This window comes from Limulus polyphemus, unplaced genomic scaffold (assembly GCF_000517525.1).
Source record: "Limulus polyphemus unplaced genomic scaffold, Limulus_polyphemus-2.1.2 Scaffold2562, whole genome shotgun sequence".
NCBI classification, from domain to species: domain Eukaryota; kingdom Metazoa; phylum Arthropoda; class Merostomata; order Xiphosura; family Limulidae; genus Limulus; species Limulus polyphemus.
This window is the reverse complement of record NW_013668172.1, coordinates 95,225-113,952: the sequence shown is the minus strand read 5'-3', so window position 1 is coordinate 113,952 and position 18,728 is coordinate 95,225. Positions and strand designations below refer to the sequence as shown.

Genomic DNA, 18,728 nt, shown 5'->3' with positions numbered 1-18,728 from the left:
TTTTACCTAAGTTATGATAATGTATATATGGAATTGTCTTATTAGAATATGTCTTGATCTGACTAAGAGAATATTATTGAAACATTTAAATCTTACAAACCATCTATTCCATCTTAATACAGATTAGAAAATTTGAAAAGCATTCCTTAGTAGCCATCACTGTGAAACTTTCCCTAAATGTACACAGTAGTATTCTGTGGCCACATGAACCATTCTTACATCATTCACTTTTAGCTTCATGTTACACTCAACAGGTGAATTTTTTAATTGATTTGTATGCTATAAATATATCTTTCTTATTTCATTAATTATTTTCTTTTATCAGAAATAACTTGTCCTGAGCCTGTTCTTCCTGGAGGTCGCATTTATGATATCTCAAAAAATAACTACAAGGTTGGAAGTCTAATCATCTACATTTGTAATGAAGGAGGAGAAAAAACCAAAAACTGTGAAATGCCAAGGGAATGGATCTTGGAATAGAAATCCTCCAGTGTGCCCAGGTCAGTTAAGTTAGTTAATTAAGACAGACATGTCATTTCAGTGGGCTGTGTTGTGCACAACTGAATACAAGAGCATATAAATTATATATCAAAATACAAATTTAAAATAAGGAAGCTTTAAAAACTATTTATGAAGTGAAATTTTGTTTTTGCATAATTGGAAATAAGTGAATTACATATTAATCAAAAGAAAATAGAAAAAAAATTATCATACAGAATGGGTACTGTTTCCTGTAATATTTGGTGAATACATATAGGTATCAGTTTGGTTTTGAAACACATGCTTTTATAAAAAAATACCTTTAGACAAGTTTCATTGTAATATATATCAAATTATTTGGCATTAAAAAATTAGTAAGTTTTATACTTTTTCTGTCATTCTTATAGTTAGTAGTAGTAGTAGTAGTAGCAGCACCACCACCAGTTCATCCACAGTGTCATCATCTTCAGTTGATCCCACTCAAATTGCAGCTACCATCAACGAAACTAATAATAACATATCAAAAGGTCAGTCAAACATGTGTACTTTAAGCTTCTGTGAAGTATTTTTTATTGAGAATCATTTTGTTGTACCCTTTATTTACAGTTTGGACATAAAATTTGTGTTTTTTACTCTCCCTTCATATATTTTCCTTTTCAGATTTTACAGTTATTGTCACAAAGCATACTTCCAGTTTTTACACACTTGTTAGTTTGAAGTATAATGATGAAAATACTAGATAAAAACATAAAATGTAAATGTGAAGACTTTTTTTAGCTAGGAATCATGTTTACTATAACAAAATATAGTAATATCACACAGATTCCATAATACAGCACATATGTTTGCATAGAAAGCAAATTATTTATGTGGAAATATGACTTAACATTTTTTCTATGTACTATTAACTTTACAGTTGTAAGTTACATGTATAAAATAGTATAAAGAGTAATCATTTAACAGGTAAGAATATTTAGCAGTAGGAACCTATGAAAGTCATTAAATAAGCAACATGAAAAATTTTTTTAAGAATAACTCTAATTTGCTTCCAAGTGCATTAAACTTTATAACGAACATCAGAGATTCAAAATGTGAAGGAAATTAAAACCTGTGTTTATTGTTAAAAGTTTATTTATAGCTCACATTGTCTAGTGTTTAGGTATTATTTGTTTTGTGCATGCAGTACAATGTGGAGATCCTGGAGAAATCAACAATGGATTTCACAATGGAGGAAACACTTTTCCAGTTGATCAAGTGGTAACATATCAATGTAAAGCAGGCTTTTCTCTTCGTGGCAATGCAAAGCTAAAATGTTTACCAACTGGTTTTTGGGACGTAAGCAAGCTACCAATCTGTAAGTTTTTGCACAGCTAATGCAACGTCTGTGTTCTGGGTCTTGGTGTGGTCATGTTGAGTTTTTGACTAAAATCATATACTGGGTGTAACTGTGTTTCTGAGGTTTCTTCAAATTCTGCGTTAACTATCTTGTCCTAAGTGTTCTGAAATCTTATGTTAACCACCTGAAGTTTTATTTCCTGTTGTGGATTGAAACACGTCATTAACCTCATGAAGTGCCTTTCCTGCATCTTACTACTGCAGTAGGTTAAAAATGGTATATTAACTACCTGAGGTTCACATTATGTTTTTACTGTTGTGTGTTGAAATTTGTCATTAACCTCATAAAGTGTCTCCCGTATCTTACCACAATAGGTTACAAATGGCATAATAACACCCTGGAGCTCATTCATGTTGTTACTATTGTGGTTTAGAATCATATACAACAATGTTTTCCAAAGTGTGGGGCATGCCTACCTAAAGGGGCATGTACTGGTGGCTGGAGGGGATGGGCTTTTGGTGGGAGAGCCCAAAAATGATAGAAGAAACAAAATTGTTGGAGATGGTGATACTCTGACAAAACTGTCATTATGTTCCCAAAGCTTAAGCATTTTTTTTTCTTTTAAAAAATTATTAAAAGCAACTAAAGAAAATGTTGATTTTGCTGTTATTACTTGGCAAAATTATTTTAATGTGAAGGGGGAGAGCAACAGAAACTTTGCTGAGTTAGGAGGAAACCACTATTTAAAGTTTGGGAACACTGCTATATATGTATAACATTTTAATCTCCATAAACTCCTTCATTATGTGCTACTGTGGTACCTTCAAATTATATATTACACTTGACTGTTCAAAGCACCTTTTGCCATTGTTCCAAAGACCACAATACTTGTTCTTTCACAAAAGTAGTCTCTTTGCACAATAAGGGCTTTCTTGTTACTTGTCCCATAAGCCATGTTTTTACATAGTTTGTGAGACTATATTTCTTGAAGCTTTACCTGTGCCTAACTTGTTACTGTTGTGGTGGAGAATCAAGTACAACATATTAATCTCCATAAATGCATTTAGTATGTGCTACTGTGGTAACTTGGAATTACTTATTAGCTTCCTGAAATCCATTTTCTTTGTCTTTCTGCAGTAAGACATGTATTAACCTCCTGAAGCTCATTTTGTGTGTATGTGTATTACTTTGGTTCTTAGAATCATATATTAACAACCTGGAGATCATATCTTGTTACTTAATCCTGTATGATCCTCTTGAAACTTGTTTCCAATGTGTGTCTTACTTGGGTGGCTTAGAATCATACATTAACCACCTGGAGATCATATCTTGTTGCTACTTAATCCTGTAATCCAGCTAATTTCTTGTGCATTGCTTTGGTTGCTTAAAACCATATATTATTAACCATCTTGAGCTGATGTCGGCTTGTTAATTAATTACATACTTACCTCCTGAAGCTCATTTTGTGTGTTATTTTGGCAGTTTAGAATCATATATTAGCTACTTGGAGATCATTTTTCTATTTTGTCTTGAAATTAATTACTAACCTTGTAAAGTTTATTATCTGTGTGCTTCTGTGGTGACTTGGAATTCTGTACTAGCTTCCTGAAGCTCATTTTGTGGGAGTACAGTAGTGGCTTTGAATGATATGTTAACCTCCTGAAGCTGTTATTGTGTATTTTACTATTCTGGATTTTAAATCTTTATTAACTTACAAAAGTTTATTTTATGAGTGTTACTTTGATAATTAGAATTCTTCATTAACCATCTGAACATTTTTATGGTGGTCTGAAATTCTTTGATAATATGCTGAAGCTTTTTTTTTGTTTCTGAATATTAATGTGCTTTGGTTAAATTTTTTTTTGCTAATCTCCTAAAGTTTTTCTGAATATTACTGTGGTGGCTGGAACTTCTTTACATAACTTTCTGAAGTTTTTTTATCTAAATGTTAATGTGGTGGCTGGGAATTCTTCACTAACTTTCTGAAGTTTTGTTTTTGAATGTTAATGTGGTGGCTGGGAATTCTTCACTAACTTCTTTAAGCTTATTTTTATAATGTTACTATGAAGATTTTAAATTTTCCAAGTATATTAATATTTTTTAATATTACTTTGTTAAAAGCGTTTTTATAAATTTCTGTCTTGAGTTTAAGTAAACAGTTGAAAGTGGTTACAAGATGTTAATTGTACTTTCCATAACAAGGAACTTATCATTGGATTACTGCTGAACCTCAAAATATTAGCATATTTCTAAAATAATTTTATATTGTGTAACAGTCTGCCAAAAATAGTAATAGTCCTCTTATTAGTACACTAGTATAAAAAAGCCTAGTCTTGTTTTTCAGTTTGTCTTTGTCAAGGGTTACTGATGAAGGGTGGAATTCCCTGAAACTGTTATGACTCAGTGACAACTGGTGAATGAAATGATGGATTGGGTTCATGTTTATTTTTAATATTCTTAAGCAGCTCGTCTCCTATATAATTTAGAAGAATTAATTAATAGTATCACTGCTATGTATTCAACAAATTCTATATAAATACAGGTTCACTGTGGTAAGTAAAAGGCAACTAAACATTGTACTTAGTATATATTGTTCACTGCTTTAACAAACCTAGTCATTTGCTTTTGTTCATGGTAACTGATGAGAGATGGAATTCTCTAAATCTGGCATAATTCAGTGACTAGTAGTGAATGATAAAAACTAGACTTTACATTTATTTTTAGTATCTTAAACAACTTGACTGTTGAACAACTTAGAAGAATCAGTGTAATGTATTCTTCAAATCCAATGTAAATATTTATTCACTGCAGTAAGTAACAAGACAGTACATACGTTGTGTTCATTAAGTGTTTGGAATATCAAAGAATTAACTATAACTGTTTTTGAATGTATTTATTATTTTATATGTTTTTATATTAACTTTATTTCAGTTTGTATATTCAAAATATGTTAATTAAAAGTGTAGTAATTTGTTGAAAATAAATAATGTTGAATAAATATGTTTTGTAATCATATTTTTAATTAGATTTTTTACTTGTATTTGTTTGTTTCAAGAGTAGAGTAATACCGGTCACTTAGTCTCTCAGAAATTATTAAAACATTCAAAGTGTATTTAGCTTAAATTTTATCTTTATTTCAATTGCAGAAACGTTACTATGTATGAAAGGCATCAACTGTGGCGGCCATTTTTACAGCAATTTAGTACAATATGTTATTGTGACTACACTTTTGTTTTTTGATATCAACTTACTAAATATTGTATCAGCTTGTGAAATGGGCTAATGAATTTTTTGTGTTGTTACAAATCCACAAAAGCATATTGATATGTATGTATGAACTGAAAAGCATAAAGCTAGCTCACTCATATGAGCAACTTTACTTACACAAAGAACAATGTAACATTCGTGTAATATAAATAATGTTGTTAGACAGCTTTTGGTATGTTCCTTGCATGATGTTTTTGTAAGTAGTAATATACAGGTTTGTGTTTGTTTTTTTCTGCTGGAGCAGTAACAATGTTGTGGTAAACCAAATTTTATGCTATAAGTATTAAAATAGTTCAATAACTGTGTTATCAAAAGGTGTAGACAGTGTTTTATATATTTTGCCAACTTTGGTTTAATGTTGAGAAGACATTTCATCAAAACACGTTATGAATCTTGAAATATTTTAATTTACACCAAATAATAAGAGAAGTCCATGAAATGCAGTGCAGGTTGAACACATTGTTTAAAATTGCATTGAAATGATACTATTAAAAGTACAGAGTGAAAACAGTATGTTTATTTTAATCATGTGTTCAGGTTGAACACATTGTTTAAAATTGCGTTGAAAGGATACTATTAAAAGTACAGAGTGAAAACAGTATGTTTATTTTAATCATTTTAATTTAATTCACTAAAAACATCACTGAGTTTTTCTTTTATAATATTGGATTTGTTGTTGTTATGTTTATTGTTCTTTCCACCAGATAAAGGACATAAAAGCTTTATAAACTTTTGCATCTATAGTACAAAAGATATATGTATATTATAGCATTTACTAGATCATAAAAGCTATAAATGAACATGTCAACTGTGCAAAATAGAGACAAATGATTCATTTTTTTTAGTTTTTTTTCATACAAAGGGTTATGAAATGTTATAAAATTCCTTTTTTCTTTTCAAGATGATCTATGAACTTAGAAAAATAATTTATTGATATTGTAATTTCAGGTGTGGAACCAGTGCCAATTGGAATCATCATTGGTGTAGTAATTGGTTGTCTTTTCCTCTTTGGATGTTTAATTATTGGAGGAGTATTTTTGTTTCGTTGGTGTAAGAAGAAATACTGCAACCCAGGAACACAAAGTAACCATGGCAATCCTGGAGGTAACCGTAAAGCCAATCCCACTGATGCTGGCAACGTGGATGAAATTCAACATCTTGGTTCAGAGAAGTTTGTGAATTACCCTGTTACAGCTCTTTAGTTCATAACAATGAATGGATCAACAAAGTTCACCCATTATGTAATTCTCATTTGGCCAGATGCAAGAGCACCTAGTCATCAGGCAATGGTAGATTAGAGTGTTGTATTCTCTGCTTACTTGTGGCCAACTCCAGTTGCTCTTGTATGAGATGGCCTTTTGGAATAAGAATGGGACATAAACTCCCACAGATGTATTGAGATTGGTCTGTAAATATTATTTCTCTGTAGAAGTTCATCCCACTGTCACATTGTACCTATGTAGACTGTGTATTGTGTGTTTTTTTTAATCATTTTTTTTGGTACTCATTTCTGCTAAGACTAGTTTGCATTTTTCAGAAGATACTGTTTTCAAGAGTATAGGTTCTCATAAGAGAAAACTGTAGTAATAGACATAACCAGGACAAACAAAACCTGTCAATGTACTTGAAATACAAATAACAGAAGTGTGTTAGGAAATGATTAAGTATATGTATTGTGCCATGGGTGAGAAAGTGCAAAAAGTTTTATTTAAATATCTATAAGCATAATTCATATAGCATCATCTTTTTTTGTAGATTTTTTAAATTCAGTGCAATTTATTTCAACATCAAGCAAACCTTGTAAAACTTTAATCATTTTTTTATATCACTAGGGATTGATCTAGTTCCAAGAAAGTTAGGAATACAATATATATAGTTCACTTAAAATGAAGCTTGCTAGTTTTCTTTGAAATAATACAATTTTTTAGGGTTAATAAAGAGCTAAAAACAATGGAACTTTTTTTTCTGAAAACAGATTTATGAAAATACAAGAAAAAAACTTTAATAGGTGATAAGTAATAGAATACTAAAAACTATTCTTAAGACCCGATTACATGTGCTTAGTTTGTTGTAAACTCTTAAGAATTGTTAATAGGTCAATCCTTGATTTTTTGATTATTAAAAAATATGATAATGGTAATAATGCTATTATTTATTCCTACTTACATTTCTAAAATTAACATTCATATTTACTATATAAACCCATAAATCAATCCTTGGCACCATAATATCAGTTATTTAAGAACATTAAAACTACACAAAAGAAAGCCTATTTATTGCAATAATTCAGTTTCAACTTTATGTGGTATGATTGCAATTAAATTATCATAACAATGAGACCCGTGTTGCTGTAAATAAAGGGTAGTATTTAGGCCACTCTGTGATAATTTAATTGCAGACTATTCAGAATGGTAAAACTAACTCAAATCCAAATGCTTGACTGCAAGAATTTTGATATTAATGTATGATGAATTATTAAGCTACAAAAATTATTTATATTCACAACTTTAATGTTATCATTACCAAACTGCAAGGAAGTATTCATAGTATTAATTCTGAATAGGTTTGTTTAGATTAGTCTTTCAAAGTATTACTAATAGTTTACAAACTAAAAATTTTTAACACAATCAGGGAATAAAAGACAGTACTCACTAAAACCAAGAAGTTTCTTTAGTTAAAACAGTCCTACCTCTTATGGACCAACAGTCTCTAGTTCCAGATCTGTTTTGAGATTTATTTCATTATTTTGTCTTGTATTTGTGGAGATGTATGTATGTATTATGCCATATCATTAAAAGGTGTGTATTAATAATGTAGTTTCTGTTAGAGCAAAATGACTAAAGAACAAAAAAGAGCTCTTTGTCTTATTCACTTGAGGTTATAAGTTATGTTAAACTTCTAGTGCTGTTCACACTTAATGATAGTGGTAAATTCAAATGTTAAAAGTTCTGAGTAAAAGTAAAATGTATATTGAATTATGATTGCTAAAAGTACAGCAACAATAGATATTTGATTGAAGTATGTGGATAAGCCAAATTATGAGGTATAATAATGCATTACATTAATTTTCTAGTAGTTTATGAGCTAATTTAGTTTTTGTTTTTTAAACTGACTAGTTAAAAACCCTATTTGTGGTGATTTCATGTTTCAAAAATGCATTTGCATTGTAAATGTAATGTACTAATCTCTTGAAAAGTGAGATTTTTTGAAGAAAATATCAAAATATTTTGAATCATAAGAGCTCTATTATTGTTGTTTTACTAAATTTAAATCACTTACTAAAACAGCAAATTTTTCACCATAATTTTACTATAATTGTGACTTGCATAGACTTTTCACTAAATTTTGAATAATTTTATAAGGCTAAAATTTGAGTTTCAGTACCTGTGGTGAGCACAGCACAGATAGTCCATTGTGCAGCTTTGTGCATAACAACAAAACATAAACTGTGAAACTAAAATACAGGCCTGGCAGTGCCAAGTGGTTAGGGCACCCAACTCGTAATCTGAGGGTCCCGGGTTCAAATCCCCGTCCTGCCAAACATGCTCACCCTTTCAGCCGTGGGGGCATTATAATGTGACGGTCAATCCCGTGTAAGACTAGAGGGAAGGCATGCTAAATTGGGGATGGCTAGTGCAGATAGCCCTTGTGTAGCTTTGCGCGAAATTCAAAATCAAACAAACAAATAAACAAAAATACATTTAAAAGTGATAGTTTATTAAAGATGAGATTAATATTCAATCAGTTAGATCCATTACTGCTGTTTCTGTCATTGTTTGAGATTTCAAAGCATAATCACCAACACTGTTGTATCTCAGTATCTTTTAAATACTTATCATGAGCTAAATTTTCCAGTTTTAATGTTTGCTTTTTTAACTTCCACTTAATCATTTCAGTGCCTTTATATGTAATTCTACTGCATTTAGTCATTTTGCAGTGTATGGATAGTTATGTGTGGAATTGTATCATCTGTCTGTTATTTTGGTAGAATAATCAACATGGAGGTTATTACTGCTCACCGTTATCTGCTTAAAGAACTATAACAGACCATCTCACCAGGAAACATTTTCTTTATTGGTTATGCAGTAGATATTATGTGTGTTAGTAAAATATATTTTCTTAAACATCAATTTTTATATTTGTATTTTTAAATAAAACTAAATAAACAATAATTTGAAAAGAAACCTGTATAATTAATAGAAATGTTAGGATTAAAAATGCTTGCCATCAACTGCTTAAAAAACAGTAATAGACCGTCTAACTTACAATTTTCTGTTTATTGTACGTACAATGAATATTATGCGTCGGTGAAATATATTTTCTTAAACACCAATTTTTCTGAGGAACTACATAATTTGAAATGCAATTTGTATGATTAATAAAAATGTGAGGATTAAAAATATTTTTGTGAAAATTATGTTCATAGTTTAAACTTTGTAATTAAATCTTACATCCATTTGTGTAAGGTGCAAAATTATACCAAAATAGTGAAATGACTTGTAGTTGACCATAAATGTTGAATATATTAAAATATTCCTTTTTGAAATATAATTTTTACATCTCAGTTTTTATATTGAAAAGCATATTATTTCCAATAGTGTATGTTGACTATGATATGTTTAATTTGTTGTATTACTGTTTTGTTGCCTAATTTTACAGGCTTCTAATCCTAACAGGTTTCTTTACAAATTAAAGGACAAGTGAATGGAAATTTCTGTTTTTAGACAGAATGCTTTTTTTTTGTATGAAATATGTTTTCAATGTTCACAAACTTCACAGTGTAAGAACATTATCAATTGCAATTACAGGGTGTTTCATACTTAATAAAAGTGTTTTAATACGTATGTGAAACATTTAATAAACCTCTTAGTGATCTAGATTAAAATCTCCATTAAAAGAATATAGCAGTTCATGTTTTAAGAGCTTTCATCTTGTCTGCTTCTAAAAGAAGAAAAGTATAAAAAATATGATAATTTTTTCACACTTTTTGTAAATTCAGTTTCATTTGTGAAAAAATTTACAAATCATATTAATGACTTTTAAGTAGCAAATAATTATACTGTAAGGCCATTATTTTGAAATTAGATCATGATGTTTTCAGCTACTGAATATTTCATTTTATTATGAACATGTATTATACACTATACATGCAATATGCACAACAAAAGTATTTTGAATTTGTTCCTTTGCTTTTCATTTATGAAGTGTACTGTGTGGTATATTTTACAGTGGATGATATATAACTGTAGGCTATTTTCTTGTATTATCAATATTATCAAGGTAATAAATGTCTCATTTTATTTAGTAATTTGTGGTTAATTAAAATGTTAATTTCTTACATAGTAACATGTGTATGGTCTAGTTTTTGAGCAAAGAAAAATCTAACAAATACTTGTATATAGAAAAATATATTAGTTTGTAAGATTACATTGAGTAACTTCTTTTACAATTGCATAACCTACTAAACTGATTTGTAGTAAATAGTTTTGCAGTTAAAACTTGTATGTTTTTGCTATGAGTTTCAGTACACTTGACAAAGCTAAAAACTTTGCAATGCTCAAAACTATTTTTAGTGATAAATTCAGTAATCATTTTTATCTTTAAATATGCATGTGAACAGCACAAGGTTTTACTTTCATATGTAAACCATAATCTTAAAAATTTGGCTTCAGAAGTTAGAAAGTTGTTAATCTATATGAAATTATTTTTGAACACATTTACTGAAAAATCATAATATTGTAAATTAAGAATTGTGACTTTTAATAATACTTACAAAAATGGTAAGTGGAAGCACTTATGAGTTTGTCTTTTATGTGTAATTTTTTACTCTGTATTGTAAAGAAATTTTAGAAAACTATTATTTACTCAATATCCCAATCACCATTTTATTAAAAAGTGCTAAGCATTTTAGCATGAGTCTGGATTACTTAATATTTCATACTTGTTCAAAAAATTGAATTTGGCTTATAGATGAAGTTGCTCTATATATTATGCCAGTAGGACCACCAACCAACATCCAAAACTATGTATGTAATGCATTTTTTTGTCTTTTGAAATGTTCAAAAGTGATCCAATAGTAAAGACTTGTATATGTTCAAGATGATTTATTCATTGATGAAAAAGATCCTTTTCAAGATATACCTTGCAGGAGATTAACTGAAAAATATTGTAAGTAAGTTAGTAGTTTAAAACAACAGAAAAGGTTTTTAGAAGTAATCACAAGTCACATAGTTTCATGTCTAAATAAAAAAAAACAATTAATCTTTATGAACTAAGAAGTGAAATTGAAGATAAAAACCACAAGCACCAAGTAATTGGGAATTACAACTGTGATTATAGTTCATGTAGCTGAAGCTCATTGTTTACAAGTTAATATAGATAAAATTATCCTTATTCTTAGCTGTCTGTCATTGGATTGCAGAATGAATACCCAATTATTTAGAAGATCTATCTGTCTGTTAGTAAAAGACAACTTCATTAGCAAAAGAAAAATACTGAAAGATAGAACAGTTAAACACATGAGGTACTACACAGAAATACTGAACTTTAAATTTATGCAAAAAGGTACTGTATACAAATCTCTACTTAACAAAATAACTTAAAAGTTATTTATGAAGTCACTACTTTACTCGAAATTTCAAGAGATTGTGGTATTCTTAGTTGCACTGACTTCTTACGTGTAAGAGTTGTTCCCGTTCTACCCGAATGTTCATTAGAAAATATATTGTGGAGTTAAACTACATTCTGACCTGACTAAATTGAGGAAAGAGACCAACTTTTGTTATTAAAACAAAAATATTTATTAAACAGTAAAAGACCACTCGATCAGTTGACAAGTCCACTAGACAAGAGACAATCACACATTCTTTTCTAGACGTGGAAATACATTTGCCAGGAGAATATAATAATGTGGATAAGGCTGTGAAAATAAACTTAAATCGAATTAGGTGAAATCTTCCACAATACATTTTTCACTTGGCCATCTCTTTAGTAAAAGTAGGAAAGACAAAGTCATCGTGTATTTTAAAATCTCTACATGACTGATGTCACTAGACGAAAATTAGCAAAAAATCTAAACACCTTTTTAGTGATATCTACCTTAAAAAAAATTTACATACACCAAAGATGTAACAACGCTTGATAATGTGTGACCATCGTATGAATAAGGTCGCTTCATTTCAAAATTGGCTGGTATTCAACAAATGTGCCAAACGCATGTTAGTGCAAAACAATTTTAAATTTTGGCGAACAAAAGAATGTTCATCATTCTAACCTAAAATGAAAAGAAACTATGTGTTTTACATACCACAATATGATACGTAAATCCATTATACTTGGAGAGAATCCTTAGCAATAATTAGGTATTTGGAAATACAATTGAAGTGATTTGCTATGAGTGAAGAGACAAGGCCTTGTTTGAAGATGAAATAAAGCTCTTTGCTGAAATACTTCTGGATTCTTGTGATCTAATTTTCTGATTGTTCAGCTACCAAAAGTTAATTGTAAGCATGAAATGATTTTGAGAAAGCCAGAATTCATCACAAACTTGTCCTCTTTTTGCACGCAGTAGAATTCTTCTATTAGATATGACTTTTTTTTAATTCGCCTTTTTTTTTATCTAAATAAAATTCATATTAACTCATATTATGATGCAAGTCTCATTGGACGATTAGTTTCTTCTGCTCCATGTGACAGTATAGAATTATTCTACATACCCAGTGTGAAGTAGGACACACAATAATTATCTTGAAACACAATATAGTTTCAGTGATTGGACCTTGCTACAGAAAGCAACTTAGGATTGAATTTTGTCAGATTTAAGATTACCAAATTAGATCTTAGAAACATTTATAAACGGTTATGAGTATGGAATTTACACGACGAAGGAGTGAGGTAATTACAATACACAACTTCCTCTTCCTTGATGTTATGCTTTTCCTTAGGCCGATTTCAATTGAAATTTAATACTAATTTAACATTGCAACCCTCAGTGAGAGTTAATCCAAATTTAACAGAATGGCAGAAGATGGACAATATGGTAACACACTAAACGAACCACAAAAGACTCACCAAGAAAAATGTTTTACATTTAAAAAATAAGCCATAAAAAATAAAAACTTTAAAGTACACATGAACATACATATATAAAATAAAGTTTATTTTGAATATGCAAAGCATCAAGTGACCTTACAACCAGAACACAAATATAATCTCGATCTGGATGGAACGTATCAGAATTACATTTTGGCATTCCTACACAGTGTATAGCTACCGAAAATATATCTCTTTTGTGGCAAAGTATGTAACAGCTCTTTCTGATGCAAAATATACATACACTCAAATTTTAAAGACATTAATAACTGATTGTCCTATGACTAGGTTCACCGCAATGTGGGCCTATACAATAATAAGCTAATGAAATCAAGATACAAATTACAGTCATTTTTCCCATTCTAATCACTGCATACCTCAAACAGTTGTAGAATACAATGAGTATTCATGTTATTTCTATACGAAGATATACAAGTCGAGTCACCATACACAAGGATTGTGTACGGATTTCTGTGTAATTGGACTGTTCAAACAGATGCTGGAAACTGTCATTTTCGTACATTATGTTGCAAGGCTATTATCAAGATCGTGGTTGTCAGATAGAACAAGACCAGACGTAGCAACAGCCCACGTGGACTATAACGACGTGGTAAGGCTCTTAAATCGTTTAACTAGTTTCTATGCAGTTTTGGCATAAGAAGTGGTTCAGAAACCCATTAAAGTTGCCACGTCCGAGTTGTTTTGTTCCTTTGCTTTCTATAGTAGATAATGTATATTCTGACAGGAGGGTATTACAGTAACATAGCGAATATATGTTGAAAGATTTGTTGAGTCATTTGCTGGTCAAATTGATTATATCTGTCTGTTACAGCCAACTAGTGCTGTGAAAGAACAAGAGTCGTGAGGTGATGCTGTTGATTAGGCAAAGAAACCAAGTTTACCTGTTCAATTCAAGTGTGCTTTCTTGTTTCAGTTCTACTATTAGATCTTCGAGTAAAGATATTTAAGAACACTATATTTTAGTTTTGTAGAGGTCAGTCCTGAGAAAATTAAAATTATGGGACTAAAAACTACCTAGTAGACAATCTGCCTGTGCAAAGTATGTTCTCTGTATTTTATAGTAAATATTATATGTTTGTTTCATTCCAACTTGTCAAGTCTCATTATTTTACAGACTTGAAACTTCAGTCAGGTTTTAAAATACAGACTGCCCCATAAATTTGCTACTGTTATTAATGGATCAATCTATCTTTGTCTTGAAAATACCCTAGTACATTAATATAAGTTCTGAATCCTAGACATGATGACATAATGAAACCGAAAATCCCAGCCATGACAACGATTCGTGTAAAGATGAAGTTTCCACTGATGGGTTGATACCAAATATGATGAAATGAAAGCTGTGAGAAGAGTAGTAAAAGAACATACATCTAGCTTGTTTGGTACTTGCTGCACAGCAAGGTGAAGTATGATCATTAATCATTGGAAAACATAGTATGAAAACGTACAATGTATGGCGATTATCTGATCACTTCTAGGTACAATGATAATGTTTTACCATTTCTACAATCCACAAAAGCACACTTACTGCTTGTGATGCAGTGAGTGGTCCCATGATCTCTGTGGACGAAAATTTTTCTAACATTACATCATACATGTACTACGGGATGCAGACAGGTTCATATCAAACTAATATGGATGATCATCTCCCATATACTGTGCAGCTGAGCATCAGTTTACTAGTTGTTCTTCAAACGTTTTGGTGTTTGAACATGAAGTTATGTTTCTAGTAGATTTCACGTATAGCCACAAGCAGCTGCAGAATTGCTGGAATTCCGCAAGGGTGGGTGGAATGGTTACAATGCACACGAATTTACAAGTCAAAAGATAGGAAAAGTGTTTGAGAGATCTATGAAAACGTGTGATAAAATGATGAGAAGACATAACTTTGAACGAGGAGATTGCTGTTACTATGTCATATTACAAAGAACAAGTAAATTTCTCAGATAGTCTAGACTAGACTTATTTTGATCAATATAAGCTCTGTAAAATTGTTTTGACCAGAAATCAGTGAATGAATGAATTGAAATTACAGAAAATGACGAGAACACCATCGATTACGAATCTGAAAGAAGAAGAGGGGAGCAACATCAAACGTTCTTTGCCTATTTGCAATGAATCGGGAGAAGAGGATACACCACCCAAACATGTAAGGCACCTGGCTGTGAGACCCTCAATAGCGAAGTTGACACCCCACACTTCCAATCACTGTGGTGATCGCTAGTGAACGCAGAACATTAGTGACTAATCAGCTGTCGACGATAACTAGATGACTATGGTACAAATGTTATGAAGACTACATCTTTTGGTCGCAACTTCAACATGTGCGCAGATATTATTTCAAGTGCAAAGTTTTGTTAAGAATTCACATAAGAAGCATCTATAAGAAGATAATGAGTAAATCTGCACTGAGAATGTTTGGCGCATCTATATAATGAAGATAGAAAGAAGAAAGAGAAATAACGTTATAAAATAGGATTTATGACTTCCATGATTGCTCTATGAACTAAATGCTATTTCTGCTGAAAGGAAAGATAGATTGAAAGTATTTGCTTGTTATATCCCCATGAAAATTTCTAGTGTGTACATTGAATAGTTTGTTTTTATTTTATGCTAGTAGTATTGCATGTGCATACCCATGGATGCTAGAATAATCTGGTGAACAGTGGTGCTAAATTAAGGTCCAGTAGTGGAAATGCACAACCTTGCAGATGCACTTCTACTGTATTTAAATTTGCTACTAGCCCAAACATGTTTGTGTATGCTGTATACATATATATACGAGTGCATACTATTTAGTAGGCATTCAAAAAATTATGTTATCTGTGTAGCTGTCTTTCCTGTATAGCGCAAAGTCATCTCGAGAAGCCTTACTTTGGTGATTACAGAGGAAAGTATAGTAAAAAAAAAGGCATAGTTGAAATACTTTATTTTGTGAAAGTTTAGAATTTCAGGATATTTTGAAACATATGAAAATAGAGATCCTCTCACATTGCTGTGTGAAACAAGGTGCAAAGTAGAGCTTCGTTCAACACTTTGTCTTTCCCTTTTTGTCACACGTGTACAGATGAAAAAACAATACAATAAGTACTGGTCAAAAGAGGATGTAGTAGCTTTGAAAAGTCCCAAACATACCAGTCAGCAGTTTGGTGATATTATATCCTATAATCACCATATTAAAAGATATTTTTGCTGCACAGCGGTATGTCTGAGGACTTACAACGCTAGAAACCGGGTTGCAATACCGGTGGTGGGCAGAGCACAGATAGCCCATTGTTTTTGTTTTTTTGTAATTAAGCACAAAGCTACACAATCGGCTATTTGTGCTCTGCTTCCCACGGGTATCGAAACCCGGATTCTAGCATTGTAAGTCCGCAGACATACCGCTGTGCCACTGGGGGCAACCCATTGTGTAGCTTTGTGTTTAACTTCAAAAAACAAAGTCAATCATAGACTGCTAGATACAATGTTAAAATTGTCTTATATTTTGCATATTATTTTTACCACTCTTTAGAGTGCACACTTTTCCTGCAAGGAGAAAAGAGCTCAACATTACATGTTGGTGTACATGTAGAAAGATATATGTAAAGGTCTTCCAAAATTGCTGCAGCAGAACGAACTTTTTAAACAGTTTGTGAAACCCTTACATTTACAATAAATTAAAAGGTTGAAAAAATTTAGTGTATATTTGGAATACAGATTTCAACAACCACCTTCTACACTAAAGCTTGAAATGTTAACTATTATAGGGTAAACTGATCATCACTTCATTATAACTTTCACTATTCTTACTCTGACCACTAAATTGTAAAAACATTTTGATAATTTCCTTATTTTAAACTTTCTGGATAAAATTCCACTCTATTATCATGGCAGACATACTAAATGTGAAGATAAAACCAACCGTGGAGATAGAGGATTAGTTACGATTTCATTTATGATTAAGTTTGTTTTTAGAATTTTTGAACAAAGCTACATAAAGGTTACCTGTGTTTAACTGTCCTTCAATTTAAACTGATAGACTAGGGGGCAAGCAGCTAATCCATAGCACTGACTGCTAACTCTTAAGCTACTATTGTCTGACCATATAGTGGGGTTTGATCATTACTTTTATAGAATATTCCCAGTCCCACAGTGCAGAGCAATTTTTTGCAGCAAAAGTACATAAAACATAAATCCTTGGAATCACAGTTTGGATATATTAACCCTAGGTTACACCTGGTTGATTAACTTTGTAGAACTGGATGTTCTTCCAGCTTCCCTGCTAATACATATGTATCAGTCCATCCTGGTCCACACTTTTCGAACAGTTTCGCCATCATAAAATAAAGGTAAGCACAAGATGTTAAGGTAAGCAACAGCTTAATTCCTCATTATCTTTAGTTTGTCAAAGGATGTCCCATTTTCGTAATTTCAGATGCTTAGTCCTCCTCTGCTGTTCACAACCTAGCGTCATTCACTGTGGACATCCAGGCCAATAATTAAGTGGCAGAGAAAAGACAGAATTTTTGGAGATATGTTGCATGTCCACTTTAGATATGTCAGGAGCAGTGGTGAGAAAGGAATGAGATTTAGGATAATTTCCAGCAGGATCACAGTCTGAAGACGAGTAATCAGCAGCTCATCGAACTATCAAGGGAGAGGATAACTTCTAAATCATAAAACGTCCACACAATTTTACCTTCTGGTTTAGAAGGGTCTGCTGATATGACATTCTTTGCCAAGTGGGAAGTTTTGAGGTTACCAACACTACTGCAATATCTTCATTGCTAGAAGAACGGCTGTGGACCTAGGACTTGCCAGGAAAAACACCCAAATAACAGACTGGTTGACTTGAGGATGGTGATGTGTTGATGGAACGATTTTTAAGTCCAAGTGGATCTGCATACTTCGTAAAAAGGAAATACAGTGCATTGCCAATAAACTTTTAAGACTGAAACCTGAGCTAGCAGAGACGAAGTGGAAGATAAAATGATCTTTTCCACACGCAACTGTTGGGAGGATGCTGATCAACAGTTCTGAACAATGATCTACTTAATACTTTAAAGTAGAACCTTAGTAAGTTTACGGATTCAGAATGCTAAAATCTGGGGTTCATTTTGCCTGGTGGTCAGAGCACAAAAAAAAACCAACAACAATCACATTTAAACTTTGTCTATCTTTATGTTTGTAATGTTTTATAGATGGTTCATTTTCATATTTTGCTATTTTTTCTGTATACTTTAGAAGATGGTATTGTTGCGTCAGCGAGGTCACGTGACTAGTGTCACGCCACTCCTTCTCTCGAACCTTCGCGAATTATCGGGAGACTACTGGATATTTATTAGTCTTGTATATATAAGACGTTGACAGCATGACGGGACAACAGTATAATGAGTAACTGAATGTATGCGGACAAAATATTGTTGGCCTCGTGAGACGTGAATTATAGTGTTGTTATAGAGCGACTGTTGAAATTAAGTGTATCGTAAAGTTGTATTCGGAAAGAATAAACCAGTTTTATTTAGTAAGCACTTGTGTCGCTAAAGTTTCG

At 31.6% G+C, this 18,728-nt stretch overlaps 1 protein-coding gene across 5 annotated transcripts in view; it reads left to right on the top strand.

Moving 5' to 3' along the window:
• LOC106467307 (protein lev-9-like) overlaps positions 1-8,668 on the top strand; it is a 63,062-nt gene extending 54,394 nt beyond the window's left edge. For 4 of the 5 annotated variants that reach the window (XM_013927648.2, XM_022395470.1, XM_022395468.1 and 1 more), the window contains exons 5-7: positions 326-500; positions 888-1,007; positions 6,032-8,668. In XM_013927648.2, the coding sequence (XP_013783102.1) occupies positions 326-480 (155 nt within the window). In that variant the 3' untranslated portion in view covers positions 481-500; positions 888-1,007; positions 6,032-8,668. Of the gene's footprint in view, positions 1-325; positions 501-887; positions 1,008-1,663; positions 1,835-6,031 lie in introns of all 5 variants that reach the window. The other variant, XM_013927647.2, reaches the window with a different exon arrangement.
• The last annotated feature ends 10,060 nt before the right edge of the window (positions 8,669-18,728 follow it).